The 20686-nt window shown below is 39.1% G+C and overlaps 1 protein-coding gene across 4 annotated transcripts in view; it reads left to right on the top strand.

Annotated features, from left to right (window-relative positions):
- The window catches only part of PDE4B (phosphodiesterase 4B), a 395290-nt gene that overhangs the window by 365209 nt on the left and 9395 nt on the right, over positions 1 to 20686 (top strand). For 3 of the 4 annotated variants that reach the window (XM_073357426.1, XM_073357424.1, XM_073357425.1), the window contains 7 exons: positions 11244 to 11337; positions 15732 to 15910; positions 16818 to 16916; positions 17064 to 17228; positions 17927 to 18026; positions 18813 to 18967; positions 19081 to 19203. In XM_073357426.1, coding sequence (XP_073213527.1) covers positions 11244 to 11337; positions 15732 to 15910; positions 16818 to 16916; positions 17064 to 17228; positions 17927 to 18026; positions 18813 to 18967; positions 19081 to 19203 — 915 coding nt within the window. Of the gene's footprint in view, positions 1 to 10053; positions 10511 to 11243; positions 11338 to 15731; positions 15911 to 16817; positions 16917 to 17063; positions 17229 to 17926; positions 18027 to 18812; positions 18968 to 19080; positions 19204 to 20686 lie in introns of those variants that run through there. The other variant, XM_073357427.1, reaches the window with a different exon arrangement.

Raw genomic sequence — 20686 nt, 5'->3', positions numbered from 1 at the left:
GCTTATGCTCAAATAAATTGGTTGGTCTCTAAGGTGCCACAAGTCCTCCTTTTCTTTTTGCGACTACATAGAGAAGAAGTAGTCACAGAATTCAGATCATTATCAGATATGTACTATGAAAATAGACTGTCATCAGTTTTAACAATCTACTTCACCCCTCCATACCCAGGGTCAGATTAAGGCATGGGCTTTAGGGGCTGCAGCCCAGGGCCCCGGCACAGGCAGTGATCTCCAGGCCTCCAAAAGGGGCGTTCAGGCAGACTGCCTGCATGCTGTGGCCCCATGCCGCTCCCGGAAGCAGCTGGCAGCTGGCACATCTCTGCGGCCCCTGGCGGGAAGGGAGGCGGTTCTGCATGCTGCCCCTGCCCCAGCACGGTCCTCACAGCTCCCATTGGCTGGAAACCAGACAGTGGGAGCTATGGGGGTGGCACGTGTGGGCAGTGCACGGAGACACGCTGTCCCCCTCCCAACAAGGGGTCGCAGAGATGTGCTAGGAGCCAGCCGCTTCTTGGAGCAGCGTGGGGCTGTGGCTGGCAGGCAGGCAGCCTGCCTGAGCCCTGCTGTGCTGCTGGCTGAGAGCGTAGTAAGCACCTCCCAGCCGGAGCCTACAACTCGCACCCCCTCCTGCACCCCAATCCCCTGCTCCAACCCCCTCCTGCACCAAACTCCCTCCCAGGAAAAAAAAAACTTGTATACAGGGGCCCCACAAAATCTAATAGCCCCGGGGGCCCACCGGAGAGTTAATCCAGCTTGTCCATACCCTGAAATCCTCTTCCCTTGCTCCTTTGTTCTCTGAAATGAATAATTATAATCAAAATTGATTATTCTGCCTCACAAATACAGTGTTAACAGTCTAGAGGAACAGTTGTACTTATTTAATACTCCGTATGTAAGTTTGACAATCTGATGCTTTAGCCTTGCCAGCACTAAAGCCTAGCCAGTTTCCAAATAACATCCTCAATCCCCAGGAGACCTCCTTTGTTGGTATGACTCCCCACTGTCTCCAACACAGGCCAGTGCCCATTAGGCATCATCTAACCTTTTAAAAAAAAATCTGGCTTTTGTGGCGGTTTGACCTTTTTGTGGTGACTTGACCATTTTGAACTTCTTCATTCTCAGACATTTCAGTCATGCTGTTTTAGGGTGTGGCTTAAGTAAATAATTGCTCAAGGGCAGGTTCAAAAAGTGAATAATTATTTGAGGGCAGGGCTAAAAAGTGAATAATTGTTAAAAGACGAGAGGCCTTGCCTGAATGGGAATGAAGTGAGGTAACTGGACATGAATAGTATCAGTAAGGATTTGTGTAATTTCTGAGAGCAAAATCTTTGATTTTGGGGGCGCTGTGATTAGTAGTACTTTTGCCTTTAGAAAAGGAGGGATCTTTGATCTTTGGAGAAGTTCAGTTCCTGGTCCAGCTTGGGCCCAACTCTAAGCCCTGATTCTGATCTCACAACAATTTTATACAGTGTAAGTCAATTGGCTTCAATGGAGGTACTCCTGACTTGCCCAATATGTGTGAGAGAGACAGGCCCCTCTAAACTCTTCATCAAAACTTCCATTTCAGTTTGCCTGTGTAAAATCAGCAAGACAGTGATAACGCTCAGAAAAATGAGGGGGAAAAGAAGCAAAATGAACATTTTAAAAAAGAGAGAAATGTTCAGGAAACTTAATAGTATTTAGGGATTTGTTCTTTGTTTCAAGTAGGAATCTTTGAACAATATTCTTCCTCTCCGTCTGTCTCCCTCTCCAGTTCGTGGTAATGTTGATACTCTTTCTGGTATTGTGTACTTTTTCTGACTCTTTGTTTGAGCTTATTGTGCAGCCAAATATGGAATTTAGCAGTGTTAGGAGTTTCGTTCTTCATCACATTCACAAACACACTGCTAATCAATGCCAACTCTTCACACATGTTCTGTCCTTTGGGTTCCCTTCTGACATGGAAGTCCCAAGCTAGCTCTCAGTAGGGCATACATGAATCATAGTGCTGTTGGGTTATCAAAAGGAAAATGGAGACAGTTTGTGAGGCACGCTCAAATAGAATGCCTTAGAGAGAGACTGCTCTGACTAGTGGGCCTCTGCTGTATAGTTAAAAAAAACAAACAAACTTATTGCTGTTGTAGCACAGCTGGGAAAACACTGCACACACACAAATATTCCGCAAATTATTTGCCTGTGTTAGAATGATTTTTCATTACAATGTATTTACATTCATTAGGACATTCCATATGTTTTTAGATGACAGTATTAGGTGCATTTTCATGTTGGGAGGACCAGCTGCCACTGTTTTTCATACAGCATTTTAAGAGATACAAAGCCACCTCTTACTGGACTCTATTTACACTTTATGCTTCATCTTATAAAGCAAACAGACTTTTGCTGTTTAAGAGTTGCCAGAGTTTTTCTCATTATGCACATCTAGGAAAAGCCATTTCAGGGTTCAGAATTATTTTAATTTCCCAGAGCTAGTTTTCCTGCCTTGTGAAAGCCCTGTGAAGTTGCTTAAATAAAGACTGCAGGATATGAATCACAGATTTCAATTTAATTTAAATTCTAGGTATACCCATTAAACAACAGTAGCTTTCTCACTCTCACACTCCCTTTGTTAAATGATAAACACATTTGCCTCTTGGTCTTCTGTCTAAAGATGTAGGATCCAACTGAGGCAAAATCACCTAAAAGATAAGTGCCAGTTTTCCCCAGTCCGGCTCTTGGGAGTGACTTTGGAGAAAAGCTTTAAGCTCCTTCCTGTCTAAATGCATTGTTTAATGAGAGAACGAAAAGAGCCATGAAGCCTGAATACATACGTTAATTGGCAGCTGAGGGAGGCGAGAACACTCTGGCTATCAAGCATTAAGACCCCAACTATATTCCATTTTCACTGCTGCAGGTTTAGGGATTAAAGGTCCTGAGATTTGAGAGCAGTGCAGTGTGGGAGGCGGGGAATTCACTAGCATGCACCATCCTCTCCACATGGGTAGCTTCATAAATAGCTAATGAAGAGCGGGAGTGATTATTTGGTTTGTGGTTTCTATCGTGGGCTCTTTCTGCTACACTGGTCAGCTTCCTTTGGCACCAGTGGCTTTGTCAACGTGCTTGCATAGGTATGACTGATCAAAGATTTTGGTATAAGACCTTCCGCCTTCTGGAGCATTGGTTTCTCTCCAGACCATAGATATTGTAAGTTGTATCAGGCCTTTCTTTAATTAAGACATTTTATGCCTGTAGTCTGCTTGCTTTAGTCATCTAATTATATTTTGCTGTTGCTTCCTGTCATTCAGTTCAGACTGGTACTGATCTTTCTTTTTTTTTTTCCTGATCTTTGTTTTTCATTTTCTGAGCCAAGCTTCTAGTTAATTTCAGAAAACATTTTACACCTGTGGAACTCTCTTAAAATGCCTTTGGAAAGCAAGCTGTTTAGTCTGTAGTAGAAAAATGCACTTTTCCCATTTAAAATTTTAATCTAAACTTCTCATATTGAAGTGAGATTAGACAACTTTAATTAATTCCCTCCAAATTGTTGTTAATTTTTGGCCTAATCTTGTTGCCACTGAAGTCAGGGTGAATTTTGCTATTCACTTCAATGGGTGCAGGATCATGCTTTTGGTTAGAACACATGACCATGTCAAATATGTTCTTATAAAACACCCATTCTACTGAGAAATGCTCAGTTGTGTTCTGTGTTACCTTTTACATGGTAGGAAGCACTTACCACGGATGGATACTATAGATAACACAATAGATAGTAATCTTCATTTGAGCTATCATGAGGGATTCTTGTTGGACTCTTGTCTTACTGGGAAATCAGGCTTTAGTAGATTTTGGCAGATAAATAATTTTGGCGTCAGACATCCTGTCAAAGGTTTTTGTGGTAAGTTAGTAAGGCAGGTAACTAACATAAAGCACTATGCTAACAGGCTGAAGCAAGCTCTGGTTGTTTATATTCATTGTCCCGAAACAAGTGTTTTTACAGATAGGGAAGGGCAAAATGATTCAGATGAAACAGAAACTGACCCGAACATCCACCCAAATAAAACTGAAGTTTATAATCAAACAACCTGTTGTGCTATTTTAACATTGTGTTTTATCTGTACAAATATTCAGTGTATTCTTTCTAATGATACACAGCATGCAATTATAAATCTTATCGATGCTTTTGCTTTTATGCTAATAAAAAGAAATGCTAATATTCCAACAAAAATCCTGTATGATACCAATCAGCTATGAAAGCACTGACCGAATGCATCTGCCATTTGTATTCATAGGCAGTAGATGTTTTATAGGACTTGTCTTCAACTGGAGGAAGCCTTTAAGCAGATTTAGCCCTGCAGGAATGGCATGTACTTTCTTAATGTGCTAGCAGACTCTCATGCATGTGCACCTTATAAACACATGACACATTTATTTTCAGGGAAGTCAAAATGGTGGTTTCGCCATGACCTTACTTTTTTCTTCAACATCAGTTGATAGGGGTTTTTTTTGTTAGACCCACCCAATTCTCAGGAGGTGAGTAACATGAGCCCCATGCCTAGCATGTGAATAGGGAAATTCAGACTCTCTTCTAAGCAATGATAATTCACAGTACGTTCACTATGCAAGATCTTGTTCCAGCCCTGTTATTATACATTTGCATATTTCAGCTTTCAATTGTCTGGAAATGATCCAGAAACTTGCTTTCTTTCTTCAAGGCAGGTTCTGATTCTTGCAGTGTTCCAGCTTTTTTATTATGTGTTTGCATATTTTCATTTTCAGTTTTCTGGAAATGAGCTAGAAATACACACACACTTCATGGTTCTGATCCTTGAAGGGGGACAGCAAATTTTACCAGTAAAACATTAACATTAGTCTATCTAGATCAGAGTGATTGATCACTTTAAGGGAGGAAACACTTAACTGATTTATGGCAACTTTTTCTTTAGGAATTGTGCTTTGAATTTATTATGGATTTTAAAATCATCATAATAAAATTGTGTAGACAAGTCTGCCATGAAATAATTCTTTTTTAAGTAGTTGCTTGAATGAAAAAACACCCCCTCTGAGTGCTGCAAGTTTCAGCACTGTAAAGTGGCAGTATGACAGTGCACCAGTGCTGGAGAAGTGAAGTTCTCCTACACAGCCTTTCCAGAGCCTGCGCCCCTTGGGCTTTTGGACTGGTACACTTGCATAAAGATTTCCCTAGGGCAATTTCCAACCTGTCCTTAAAGGAAAGGAAACCACACACCTATATTGTAGAAGCAATATGTCAGCATTAACAGGGCTAGGAATGAAGCAAAGATTTGCATTTTAGATAGTGAAACATCTTTAGTTTTCCTTTATCTGTGAAAATAACATCGGAGAGTATTAAATGAATTATAATGAAAAGAATTACCAACAACAACAAAGACTCTGATAAGAAACTGGGGCTCAAATGCCCCAGTGAATACTTCAAAAGTGGTTCCAGTATCAATCAAGGAATGATTTAATGTCTGGCTGAGCTAATTTGGTTGAAATTACTTTTCTAGTCATTACAAGAAAACTCCGCACAACCTGATTGCTTTTTCTCATCACTGTCCAGACGTTTTCAGAACACTGTTGTTCAGAAGGTCAGGTATTCTTCATGTTTGTTTGGGATCCGTAGGCTTTTCTTCATTATTTTACTTCCATTAAAATAACATGTATTCCGTTTTTAAACTCTACCCTTGAATTGCACGATCTGCTGATCAGGCATGGGATATGGAAAAGGGAGACCCAAGTTCTATTCCTGACACTGATTCCCTGTGTGACCATGGCCAAGTCACTTAACCTCACCATGGCTCAGTTCCCATCTGTAAAATGGGGATGATAATGCCTTCCTCTCTAAAATATATAGAGATGATCAGATGAAAGGCACTGTATAAATGCAAAGTATTGTTATTATTGATTACAGGGATGCAGCATTAACTCTAAATTCATTCACTAGTTCTTTGAAATGTGTACCATGCTGTACAAAACATACAGTACACAAAACCATTGGCATTTTCTCATTGCTTGTGTACATTCTGTTGGTTTTACCCTTTGCTGTCAGATTGGTTTAGCTAAGAAGTCACTGTATAGATTTTAACATAACATCATTCCTTGATCTGTGCAGAGGAAGCAACATGCATTCTCCCTATTGGTACTACACACAAATGGCATACAGTAGAATCTCTCTGGAACATTTGACATCAAGTGAAGCTCAAGAAAAATCCAGAGTCCTAGAAAACAAACAGTTTATATATGTAGTAATTGCTTCTAAGTGTTGTTTAATGTCCTCCTCATGCCTCACCGGGCTGTACATTTTTAACAATGTCACATTATTGAGGAAATTCTATGAATAAATTCATATTCCAGCTGTACATGAGTAATCCCCTGTGTGTAACGAGGATGATAATTGTCATGGCTGGACTTGATCATGTTAACGTTTTTAGCAGTATTACGGTACTGCTCACCAGTCATGTAAAGGTGCTGATTATAAGCCTGAAGAAGACTGTGGAATTTGCTCACTTAAAGCTGAGTGAACAGAGGAAAGGCATGGTTTTGTTGTTAAAGTTCAGAGATTAGAGTCAAAAGATCTGGGTTCTATCCCCTCTCTACTATAGACATCCTATGTGACCTTGGGCAAGTCCTTTAATCATTTTGTGCCTCAGCTCCCATCTGCAAAATGGGGATGATAATACCTAGTACTTTTCTACATTATGGTAGCCGTGGTGCCAGGCTACATTTTTTAATGTCTACATAGTGCTTTAAGCTCCTCAGCTGTAATACACGATTCTGGATATGTACAAACTACTATCAAATCCAGTTGACACAACTTTGTTTGAAAATCATTTTTACAATCACCTGATTGTGGTGGTTTGTTTGTATAGACAAAGGCCCTGGTCCAGTAAAATCCTTCAAAACATGCTTAACTTGACGCTTTAAGTCTATGGGCCTACCTCCATGCTTAAAGCTAAGCATGTGCTGAAATGCTTTGCCGGATTATGGCCAATGTGAATATGTAGTTTTCAAGCACTGAGATAGTCAGAACTCGTCTCTTTTATGAGAGCTTTACTGTTCCTTGTGATTACACAGATAGGTGTGTGTGCATTAATTCTTTATTTTTCTGTTTATAATTATTAAAAAAAAAACAAGTTTTGGCTTGGTAGTTCCTTGATTTTGGATCAAGAGACATTAACCTCGCTCAGCTGACATGAATCTTAAATGAGCTTTAGTAATTGAAAGTAATTCCCCAGCATGCCCACAGCCCTGGGATTCCTGACCTTCACATCAAGCATCATTCACACCTTCCCCTTGCCGGGATCTTATGACATATTCCTGAGTGAACTGATCATGTGCCAGAGACCGGTGACACTGTCACACCACATAAAGTTGCCTAAAGCCATGTGACAGTCTCCCTGCCTCCAGTCACTTTTAAAGTGAAAAATGCACACGTTTTTTGCTTACAGGCATTTTCAGACACTGTGCTCTGAAGGTGTTGATCTGTTTCTCTCCATAAGCAGGCTGTGGGTGGTAGCCAGTTAGCTGATCTATCTTCAGTGCTTTTACTTTCACTTCTAGCCCACCCAATTGTTGATGATTCTTGCTATACTCTGATTAGTGGGTTCCTTGGTGCTATTCATTTGCCACGGGGAATCGGATTTGGAAATTTGCAGGAATGGTTGTCTGTCTAAACCAACTATGGAGGACCCATCTGACCTTCAGTAGTTAAACTGGTCGAACCTTTTATGAACTAACCCATTACTGTCTGGAGAACACATCGGTACAGGTGGACAGATTGTCTAGAGGTAAACATAAAGATAAAGAGATGGTAAGGATAAGGAGTCCAACCAAATAATGCTTAAACTCCTACCATGCTGGCATTACGTGGTAAAAGGGAAGTGGCACCAGTTACTCAGCTTTTGGACGTGAGTAACTGAAAAATATTAAAAACAGATTTCATACTCTTATTTACTCAAGTCTTAATCATTTGGAACAGGGGTTATTTGTGTGCAAGGGATGGAGAGAAGCTTTGTAAGCAGGTTCTGACCTATGGGTGGGTGCAAAGCCTAAGCTTTGGTGTGCAGACTTTGTATGTGTGTGTGCAGGAAGTACAGGGAGTTAGTGGAATAATAGGTGGAAGTTTCCTGTATTAAAAGAGAAAGAGGGAAACCTGTGATGTGTGCCAGGCAGAGTTGCGATAAACATGGGAGACATCCTGATTCCACAACTACCCCTAGAGATCTCTGTCAGCAGCCCGAAGCTGTTCATTCTCCCTTCCATACCTCAATCCATCACACTGGCATTTCAGCCTGGGTGGGACTTCTGTGATCTAGAGGCCTCTTGTGGCTCCTGGTTTGGCAGCATTTTGTAGACTGCCCTGATTAAAATGGAGTCTCCACTCTGGACTTTCCACAAGAGGCCTTTACATAACTGCTCAAAAATTGTTTTTTATTGAACCAACTTCTGTTGGTGAGAGAGACAAGCTTTACACAGAGCTCTCCTTCAAGTCAGAGCTCTGTGTAAGCTCACAAGCTTGTCTCTCTCACCAACAGAAGTTGGTCCAGTAAAAGATATTACCTCACCCACCTTGCCTCTCTAATATCTTGGGACTGACATGGCTAGAACACCACTGCAGTCAAAAATGTTTTGTTTTTTATTACCAAGTTTCAGTGGGATAGGCCTGCAGGGCACCAAAACCTATTGCAAGACCTCCTTATATGTGCTACTTGATAGTTCTGCTGAGTAGTACCCAGAAAATAGGCATATTATGACAAAGTCATTCAGTTTATTTAAGTATATTTCTGTGTGATGAAAGAACAATACTTTATATTTCACTAAATCCATCAGGGACATAAATATAGCCATTGTAAGCAGTTGGAAATTCTTATTTAATGAGTTGTTCACCAAAAACACAGTCTAGCAGTCTAGAGGTGGATGTTTGAAAACAGTTACCTGGAAAATCAGTTGTTGTGATTCTTTGGGCTTGTAAATGTCACACAAAATAGTATGATTGCTCATGATTCTTTTTTTAAATCCAGTGTTTTAAAACTTTTTAGAAACTAGTTTTCGTTTTCCTTAAAGCAGTGTTAGAATTCTCAAACAGTATTAGAATTCTTGCAGCAAGGCTATTCTTGATGCTTCATTACAATCTGAAGGGAAGCCTCACAGTAAAGGAAGGAGATTATCATGTGGTACGGTTGCCATGTTACTGTGATATTCTTTTTTGCTGTACTTGAGTGCTTGTATATGGTGGGGGCAGAGGGTTACATTACAGCAGTAGGCTTCCCCTTTATGTATGTCCCCGAACACACTTGGAGAAAGTCATATGACATCATCCCAGTCAGCACTGATAACATTTATTCAAAGCAGTCAGAGAACAGAAATAATTTAAAACCTAAAATTTCACTTTTATTTTAGGAATCCTGTCGGATGATGTGTGGCATCATACAGACAATAGACAACAATAAAATCCTAAAGCAGCATGAATATCTATATAGTCACTAGTGATTTCTTATTCTGATTTACATCATATACACAGTAAATAGTGGTTTTCCTATGATTTCTCACTGACAGAACAAATTGTTTTCTAATCATTTAATTGCATTGCAACCTTAAATGTCAATGAAAATTCTGATTAAATCTATAAAATGGGATTGTGAATGCATTCATGTAGCAATTCAAAAGCAATTGATTGAAATTTTAAATTGTGCTTTGTAGACACACATTATAGGTTAAGGTCACTGATGTGCTTATGGTTGTAACAGAGGTAAAATGTATAGATATTGATAATTTATCATCTGAAAACATTCCCAGTTCCCTTTATCTCACTAGAGATCTGAAATGTGAATCAAAATCAGGGTTACTATGGAAGGAGTTAGCAATCCTGTTTTAAAAAAATCTCAGTGTGAACATTTTCACTGAAAATCATCTGTCTCTGAAATGATGAGGATTTTAAAACATATGCGGAGACTGAGATGAGGAGGCTGCTGCCTACTTTTGACTTATTTAAATATGCACAGGGCTTCCTCCATTTTAATCTTCCTTTTGAAAAACATGGCTGTATTGCTATAGCTGGCAAACCCCTCAAAAAACAACGTCATTTCTTCCCTGCATAGCGCAGCTGAGCCAGACTAATCTGGAGTGGGGACCCCCTTCAGCCGGCTAAGCAGCCAGGACTATTCATAATTCATAAGTGCTTCAAGCCATCTAGCTGAATGCAGTTCTTGCTTCTTCGTGCAATCCCTGATTTTATTATTCTGTTCTGCCAGCAAATAAACCCACATACAGCTTGTCTGCAAAGCTTGACTGCAAAGCTTGACTTTGTCTTGGAGTAGCAAATACCATGTTTTTTCAAATCTTTTGGCTTTTATGAATATTAAGCTTTTTATTGACTGGAAAACTGGGACATCCTTGTTCTTGTGGAATTCCTCTACCTGACCTGTGAATTCTTCATAAGGGATTTGTTGATTCTGTTGTGGAGTTTTCCAAAATGCCTGAAGCAAACTATTTGTTATCTGTATCTTGGGGTTACATCAAGGTGGGTTAAGAATCTTGATATATTACAGATCTAGGATATAAAATACATAAAGCATATCCTGTTTAAGTTATTTATATACACTGTGTAGTAAGAGGTAACATACTGTAAATGCAACATACGTACATGTAATGTTTTTTTTCCTTTTGATAATTCACTTCAGAGGACAGAATAATATTGTTCTAAAAATAGTTTAATTTGAAAATTAGAAATATCATTTTGTGCATATTAGGATGAAAAGATGTTTATAACCTGCAGTGTAATATTCTATATCCAAGCATACATGTTTTCTTCTTTAAATTTACAATATATTTTTCCTCTGTCATGCATTCCTAATGTATACAATTGCCTTTATTTTGCAAATATATAGCAAAACAGAGCAAATTTATATTTAAAATTTAGGAAGGATGTGGAATTGAAAACCAGTAGAGGACTTCAATTTTTGAGAGAAATTGCATAAAATATAGCCTTCTCCTTCATCAGGAAAACCTGATGTGCACATCCTGTTAGAAATTCATTATTGTCAGTTTAATATGACGGTAAGAAACTGCCAGTTCTGACGGTGCTGAATATTAGCTAAATTTAACCATATGGTGCTAACTATGTTCTAAATATCTACAGTTTATTTTTCAATATCTTGTTTATGGATTTGCATGTAATAAAGTTACAGTTAAATTAATGTAGAACGGCATTCAGAAAAATGACGACTTTTTATTTATTTATTTTATTTCAACAGTTCAAAAGAATGCTAAACCGGGAGCTGACACACCTCTCAGAGATGAGCCGATCCGGGAACCAAGTGTCTGAATACATTTCAAACACTTTCCTCGGTAAGACATTTCACACCAAACTTTCATATCCCACAGGAATAGGATTTCATGGAAAATAAATTAGCCACTAGCCTATACTTGTGTCCATTCTTTAAAATCGTTATCCTGTACAAAACATTGCTGAAATGTTTTCTTTTTGGGTAAGTGGCCTAGATTTCAAAGATATAATGGGGAAAAATAGAACAATGTTTGAGTAAGTATTTCCTCAAAATAAATAATTTCCTCTAAATCTAACAAAATGCTTCTGTTTTCAAAAAGATTTCACGAACCTACTGTTAGCGGCATTATGCATGGTTTTCTTTTGACCTTATGTAAAGGACAAGGTCACACACATACTGCTGAATACTTCCCTTCTTTGCACGTCTTTTGTCATATAATTGCATAATTGCCCTCTCAGACAGTAAACAGCCTTGTCTTAGTCATTTTCTATTCCACTATTTATATATTTATGAATTTACCACTGCTAATTCTGATCCTGAAAACGTTTACACCCAAGAATAACTTTTCTCACATTTGTAGTTCTGTTGAAACTGTTGGGTTATGGACATGAATCAGGTGTTTAAAGGGTTGGGCCCTATGTGATTGCATTATATTTGTTATACAACATGTAATTTGCTGTAAATGTTTCACATTCAGTTTTAGAATTTGTAAGTATTCTTAAAGAGGAGAAGTTCAGCAAAATACCGATGCAACACTTAAGTCCCACTTAAGCCCTTAACACTAAGTGGTGCATTAGACCTTATATGGAACCTCTGTATTGAAGTGAAGACACACACAAATATTCCTGGCCAGATATTGTAAAACAATTCCCTGTGTCAGTTAAACGCTTACACTTGGATCAAGATACGGCATTATTTTGGACATAGCACATCGTTATTAATAATCAGTATAATTGTTTGTAGCTCCCTTATGGAAATCTGTTGGCTCTGTTTTATCAAGCTGCCTCGTCAGGACACCCAGAATATTAAATAGTGCCAAAAGTAGAGCAGGACTAGGTAGCTGAAATCCAACAATCTACTTCTGAAGCTGGAAAGTATGCAATGTGCTGCATTATAGTGGACTCATTTTCATCAGTGGCATTTACAGATTCTTCCTGTTGTATTTTTTGCAAGTGAGAATCTTACTGCTCATCACTGTTTGTCACTAGGAGAGAACACAAATGGAACACAACTCCAGAAGATGTCTTGTTACTTATTCTATAATGGTGATATTCACTCCAGTCCGCAAGGGAACGTAGGGGCCACCAAACGACTTAAGCCCTGCATCAGTGTTGTATGTGGAGCAGAGGGCCATGTGTACTGGGGAGAATTATAGGTTGATTGTTCATTTTAAAAATAAATAAATAAAGCTTTTACGTTTTTTAAATTAGCAAAAAAAGGGATCTAGGTGTGTCCTTAGTTTTCTAGATGAACCGTACTTCTAGGATGGGGATTGCTTGTTAATGTCTGCCAAAAAAAGGGACCCAAGTGTATTCTTAGATTTCTAGATGAACCGTACTTCTAGGATGGGGGTTGCTTGTTCATGTCTGCCAAAAAAAGAAAACACTGCTTCTTTGCTTCCCTAAATTAAACAGGAGAACGGTTTTGTAATGTTCAGAATGCGCAAAGGAACAAATATGGCTATGAACAGCTCACGGTATGAATAAGGTGCATGATATATCGTAGCCTTGATTAGCCAGAGGGCCAAATTCACTATTGGCTCAAGCAGGTGCTGTAGAGTAAGTCCTTTGGGAACTGTAGAGATGCCACATTCGCTCTGCCTTTCTTTAGGTCAAATTTGCCTCTAATGGCCCAGTCCTGAAGCCCTTATTTAGTCAATGGGCATTCTGCCAGAGTAAGGGCAGCAGGTTTTGGATCCATATCCGTGACCAAACTGGGGGGCTGAGAGGGGTATATTCTTACCCCTATCTTGGCCCTCTCTAGATGAATTTACAACAACCCAAAATGGTTTTTCACTATATGCCATCCTCTGCAGTGACAAACTGTATAGCTGCTCCCTTTCTTTCTCATCTCATCAGAGAATTATAGCCACGTGGAACTGCAACATCTGTTTCTGTGCCATTTGTGTACTACAGAAGTTCTAAATATAGATCTACAATATAGAATGTGATTTTTTTTTAAGTAATTTATTTTCAACTTCAGCATGAATCCAATTCCAAATGAGAGTGTTTCTTTTTTGTGAGTGGTAATTATAGGATTAGTGATAACACTTAATGACAGGCTTCCATACAGTAAACATTAAGGGCCCAACCCTGCACCATTGGAATACTCACGTGAGAGAGCTGCAGGGCCAGACCCTGATTTTGTATTTGCTTTCTAGAGATGTGATTCTCATCTCAGATACTTGGACTTCTCCTGCAGCATATTTTACAGCTTTTGAGTGGTAGCTAATTTTACGAGTAATATATACTCATAGACTGCCTTTAAGAACACATGGAACAGACACTCTGGGGAACAAATTGCTAAACCTTAGGTAGCTGACCACAGAGTCATAGAGGAGATGACAGTCACTTGCTCAGGTGATCACATGTTCTGGATGGTTTAAAGGGGACCACAAGTAGGACTGATGGAAAACAATAAAAACTCGGTGGGAGAGGGAATTATAACAGTGCTCAGAAACTGTAATATGTGGTGTTGAAGGTACAGAATATCTGTCTGCACCTTTTTTATATTTTAAAATCAATGAACTAGTTACAATACCGGCCTGTTAAGTGGCAGGTATCCAGTGTCAGTACTGTAAATCAAGGTAAAAAATATACATACTTAAACTCAAGTAGAATATTTTCATAAGTAGTAATACTTTGTGGTGGCCACTTAGCAACATGAGTATACTATACATAGCTAGATCACTAAGCTTAAAACCTTTTACTGTTAAGAACAGGTTTTTATTTTTATTGTTTCTTGATCTCCATCATTATTCTGTATCAGCAAATTCGACCTGTCAGAAGGATTTTTCTCAAAATTCACAAAATTCATGAGTTTAGTTATTTTATCAAGTAACAAGGTTTTGTTTAGGATCTTCATTTTCCCCTGCCTTAGCACTCAACCATTGCTAAGGAGATTGTATATAGGAAAGTCCTTCTGTTGGTCCAGTGCCTACTCGCAAGGGAAACACCCACTGATGCCAAATCAGCAGTCATTGTGAATAATGTCTTTCTTCTTAATTGCAATGTTGCAGACACAGTAGTAGTTCTGATTATACAGATCTTTAATTAAGCAAAGGAAAGCACAGCTAATGCCTTAGCTCCTTTAGAGATGATCAGATCTGCAAAAGTGCAACGGGATTATAATCTATTTCACCAGTGCAGGAAAACTGCGCCCTACAAAAGCCATGTGCCATTCTTTCTCCATTTTAATCCAATAAATAAATTATTTGTGTTCCCTTAAATGAAAGGCGATAACTAATGATGTAAATAGATTTATTTATTAAAACAAATCAAAGCAGGCCAAATTCTCTCCCCAGTTACTTGTGCTCAACTCCCATTGAAGTCAATAATAGTTCTACACATATCTGAGGACATGAATTAGTTCAGTGCACTGTATGACACTTTGTTCATTTTTAATGATTGGAATTAATCTAAAGGGTGAACATTGTATTATACAAACAGTATTAGGCTATTGCCCAAATTAAGCAAAGTTGGTGTCAGCAGGCATAAAGGATAACTGCATGGTGTACCGTGCCCCAGCAAAGCCCAAAGGGAAGGTTCATCACAATGGAGGGCAGACAGCGATTATGTTGCTGTCCTGCACTAGGTTTAGATCAGGAGGGGCCGTCTTTAAAATACACTAGGCCTCTGGGGTGAATCTGTGTGTGGAACGACTAAATCAGCCTAGATTTTGCTACCTTGGACACATCCTTCTTTCACATTCAGTGGCAGCTCCACTCACAAGAGGAGAGTGTCAGCTGTTTCTGACAGCCTGCTATTCTCATCAGGGGCCAAATTCTCTTCTGGTGTAACTACCCTGACACTAGTAAAGTTACACCAACAGTAAATTTGACCCTCTCTTCCTAGGATCACTAACATCCTTTACAGCAGCATAAGATCTTAGATCAGCATTTGTGCTATGAGTGGATTTAGACCTGAGTGTATCAGCCTTTCATGATTAATGATTACTATGTTAAAGACACTGGTAATGAGCAATAACGTCTTAATTTACAATAATCATTGCTTGCTTGAATGTAGTATTTCAAATTCAATGTGATTTTTAATGGTTTATTAAAATACTCTTTTAAATACTCAGGAGTGATTGTAAAGTAGGTTACAAGGTTCTAAAATTATCATGTGCATAAAATGAAAACTTAATGGAGCACCTCCAAATGGTTAATTTTAAAGTGAAAGTTTGCTGTGTCCTGATTCTGTGTAGTTGAATCATTTCACCTTTTTTCTTTCACAGACAAACAAAATGATGTGGAGATTCCCTCTCCCACACAGAAAGACAGAGAGAAGAAGAAAAAACAGCAGCTCATGACACAGATCAGTGGAGTGAAAAAATTAATGCATAGTTCAAGCTTAAACAACACCAGCATTTCACGGTTTGGTGTGAAAACAGAAAAGGAAGACCATCTGGCCAAGGTGTGCATAATTCTTGTACATAAACGTCCTTGCAGTTATATCATTCTGGATCTTCGCTGAAGCTGGAAAGAGAGAGAAGATGGTGGTGTTTACTAGCTTTAGCATTAAAATGGGAGCCAGGTCTTATGGGTTCTTGTCTCATCTGTTTGAACTAGTAGAGCGAGTCACTTATCCTAGCCTGACAGCCTCTTTTGTAAAATGGGAATAAATATTACCTATCTGACAAGAGTATTGTGAGTCTTAATTAATGTTTTCAATGGGAGTTGAATCAGGCCCCAAAAGCATATTTTTAGCTGTGTATAGGCCTTTGAAATTTAATCAGAATAGTTTAAAAGATCAGAAAGAGGAAGGTGTGACTAAGTAGTTCTGAACCATAAAGTCTTAAGTATCGAGGGTAGCCGTGTTAGTCTGTATCCACAAAAACAACGAGGAGTCCGGTGGCACCTTAAAGACTAACATCTGAAGAAGTGGGTTTTTTACCCACGAAAGCTTATGCCCAAATAAATCTGTTAGTCTTTAAGGTGCCACCAGACTCCTCGTTGTTTTTGTAAAGTCTTAGGCATTGGTGAACACAGCTCAGCCCTGTCTACTATTGGCCACTTTGCCTTTGTCTTCTCGCTGGGGTTTCCTGCGGCTACAGGAGACATAGCTCTGAAAATAATTCTCTAATGACTCAATGCAGTGTGTTCTCCACTGAACAGTGGTTTGACATAGAATCTTCAGTGTTACTCTACGTTTCATGTACTTTGATAATTACCAGTTAATATTAATTATCATATTATTAAACTTTCAGAAAATACTGAAGGGTTGATTAAACTGATAGCTATGATAGTGTGTGGTACATGCTCCCACGTGCATTTTTAAAGTATTTTAACTATTCTCTTTTATTGTTTTTGTTTTTCTATAGGAGTTGGAGGATCTAAATAAATGGGGTCTTAACATATTTAATGTTGCAAGATATTCACACAGCAGGCCCCTCACCTGTATTATGTATGCCATATTTCAGGTTAGAGATTCTACATGCATTTGTTATTCTTTTACAACACTTGTATGGTTTCTGATTGTTTTCTGGTTTGTTAACTCCTAAAATATGTGTATGAGGAGACCTTTGGTTGCATGATTAAGATGTATTCTTTTCACATTTATTAAACAGGAGAGAGATCTACTAAAAACATTCAAAATCTCATCTGACACCTTTGTAACTTACATGATGACTCTGGAAGACCACTACCATTCCGATGTAGCCTACCATAACAGCCTACATGCTGCTGATGTTGCCCAGTCGACACACGTTCTTCTTTCTACGCCTGCATTAGATGTAAGTTGTTCTGCTTTTAACAAAGTGATCTGTATTGGGGCATTGAAGTAATTTGGCTGGATAATTCTAAAGCAGTAAAGCAGAATATCTGAATGGGTATTTCAATGTATAGATCCTCTGTGTGAATTAATTGAAGCTATATGCAATATTGGTGGCCCTGAAACCTAACTGCTGGAAGGCAACAGAGGGCATGAATGACTGAAGTGTGTAATCTTGAGCTAACCTGTGGGCTAGTGGTTGTGTATTCCAGCGCCATACAAGGTTCAGAGCATCTATTCCATGTCTTGTCATTACTTCTGGTTTGTAGATGAGATTTTGTCCACTCTCAACTCCGCAAAATCTATTATTGGAGTTTTGTTCACAGACTCAGGATTTCACTTTAAGATCATTAAAATGCATAGCAGAACACTTAAACTGATGCACTCTGCTTCAGCATCAATCCATATTGCAAAAGTAGTATACCGTACTGCTTTTTCTGATGGCTTAGTTTACTTAGGGCAAAGATACTTTAAATAATTTTCAGTAACAAGTGCAAACAACTGTTTGAAGGGCTTTCTTCTGACTAGAAACATTTGGCTTATGGAAGGCTAAATCTTAAAAACGAGGACAATTAGTTTTGACAATTTGCCGTGCAAACCACTCAGAGCTTATAGTTCAAAGGCTGTGGTCACATGCTCATATTGTTCATTTTTTCCTAGGCTGTCTTCACAGATTTGGAAATCCTTGCAGCAATTTTTGCAGCTGCAATTCATGATGTGGATCACCCTGGTGTCTCCAACCAATTTCTTATTAATACAAGTAAGTCTTGTTTTAAATACAGTAGTACCTCACTAATCTGCAAATCTAATACACCCTTTCCCTTGGTCAACAAAGATTTAGTAGCAGAGTAAGGTCTCAAATTACTTCTTTAAAACTGTGTTACTGTCGTGCAATATTCTGCAGTAGACTACTAGCACACCATGAAACTGGGCAATAATTAAACTGTTGTCAAAATAAAAAAACAAGTGAACTTTGTGATGTGGTCTCTTTGTGACATAAATCATGTTTATTTTCCTAGTACTAATTCACAGTGAGTCTTCCAGTCATTAGTGTGAACTTGGACAGTTCTTTTATAACTAATATGAGACAGATAAATAATACATAATATTTTATTTTATATTTTTATTGTTGTTGTGGATGATGATAAAGCCAAAGATTAATGTTTGTGGTTCATAGTCGACTTTGTAACATGCTAAATACATGTGTTAGTTCCAAGACAACTGCATGACTCCATTTTGGAAAGTTTCTTTGCATGTTTCATGCTTTCTATTGTTAGTTACAAAAAAAATCAATTTTTTTCTCTCATCTCAAGCTAGTTACCAATTAAACTGAATAATAATGAGTACATTTGAATATGAGTGTTAATATTAGAATACCACACGCTATTTGGCTCTGATGACACAAAAAGAAAACCAGTAGAACACAGAATGCCCAGTTTCTAATAATTTATTTAAATGATTCTAAAGACTTTAATGCACAACAGAAGGATTTCCTGTTTGAAATCCTGCATTATGCTTACTAATTTCTTTCACACTTCTTTGCTAGATTCTGAACTAGCTCTGATGTACAATGATGAATCTGTCTTGGAAAACCACCATCTTGCTGTGGGTTTCAAACTGCTGCAAGAAGAACACTGTGATATCTTCCAGAACCTTTCGAAGAAACAGCGTCAGACTCTCAGGAAAATGGTGATAGATATGGTAAGAATTCTACCCTTACTGTACTCTGGCTATCCCTACTGCTGTTCTTAAAGAGAAAACTCGTCTTTTTGCACTGCTGCATTTACTTCAGAAGGGTTTCTTCTTTTATAAAGGTGTTGGCAACAGATATGTCCAAACATATGAGCCTTTTGGCAGATCTAAAGACTATGGTGGAAACTAAGAAAGTGACAAGTTCAGGAGTTCTCCTTTTGGATAACTATACAGATCGTATACAGGTATGTGATTGCAATTTTCCTTTAGATTTTTGCCATTTTGCACAGTTTATTCTTTGTTGAAGAAACCATGCTGCATAGTTTTATTCTGGGTATAGTCTTGGCATTTGTTGCAAAGTTCAGTGCTAACTTTTTTAGGAATCATTCAAAGCTTGTAGGACCCATATTGCTACTGTTCAATACCATGGAGAGCAGCAAAGAGGTACAGGAAGGCCCTAGGATGGATTTAGGCACTGCAATATTCTCTCATTCTCTCTTTCGTTGAAGTTGTTCCATTGTGTATCTGAGAGATCTGCCCCAGAATATCCCAATGCATAGAAAAACCCACAGCACTGAGTCTCAGGTCATGTCTGCACTACGAAATTAGGTCGAATTTATAGAAGTCGGTTTTGTAGAAAGTATTTTTATACAGTCGATTGTGTGTGTCCCCACACAAATGCTCTAAGTGCATGTAGTCGGCTGAGTGTGTCCACAATACCGAGGCAACCGTCGACTTCCAGAGCGTTGCACTGTGGGTAGCTATCCCACAGTGCCTGGTGGGGCTAAAACATTGTTGCGGGTGGTTCTGCGTACATATCATCAGGCCCCCCCTTCCCTCCCTCCTTCCATGAAAGCAAAGGCAGACAATTGTTTTGCGCCTTTTTTCTTGAGTTACCTGTGCAGACGCCATACCACGGCAAGCATGGAGCCGCTCAGCTAACCGTCACCGTATGTCTCCTGGGTGCTGGCAGACGTGGTACTGCATTGCTACACAGCAGCAGTTTATTGCCTTTTGGCAGCAGACAGTGCAGTATGACTGGTAGCCGTCGTCGACGTAGTCCTGGGTGCCCTTTTAACCAACCTCGATGAGGTCAGGGGCGCCTGGGCAAACATAGGAGTGACTCAGCCAGGTCATTTCCCTTTTAAGTTTCGTCTCATGGTGATTGAGTCCTACCGGCAGCGCACTGTCTTTTAATCAGCAGCCAGCAGAAGACGATGGCCAGCAGTCATACTGCACCATCTTCTGCCGAGCACCCAGGAGATGACGATGGCTAGCAGTCATACTGCACAATCTGCTGCCAGCAAGATGTATAAAGATAGATGAAGTGGCTCAAAACCAGAAATAGACCAGATTTGTTTTGTATTCATTTTCTCCTCCCTCCCTCTGTGAAATCAACAGCCTGCTAAACCCAGTTTTGAGTTCTATCCTTGAGGTTTTGAGTTCTATCCTTGAGGGGGCCATTCTATTTCTCGCAAAGCCACCCCCTTTGTTGCTTTTAATTCCCTGTAAGCCAACCCTGTAAGCCATGTCGTCAGTCACCCCTCCCTCCGTCAGGGCAACAGCAGACAATCGTTCTGCGCCTTTTTTCTGTACAGATGCCATACCACGGCAAGCATGGAGCCTGCTCAGATCACTTTGCCAATAGGAGCACATTAAACACCACACGCATTATCCAGCAGTATATGCAGCACCAGAACCTGGCAAAGCGAAACCGGGCGAGTAGGC

This window comes from Lepidochelys kempii, chromosome 8 (assembly GCF_965140265.1).
Source record: "Lepidochelys kempii isolate rLepKem1 chromosome 8, rLepKem1.hap2, whole genome shotgun sequence".
Taxonomy (NCBI): Eukaryota; Metazoa; Chordata; order Testudines; family Cheloniidae; genus Lepidochelys; species Lepidochelys kempii.
The sequence above is the reverse complement of the archived record's forward strand: the minus strand, read 5'-3'. Positions and strand labels throughout refer to the sequence as shown.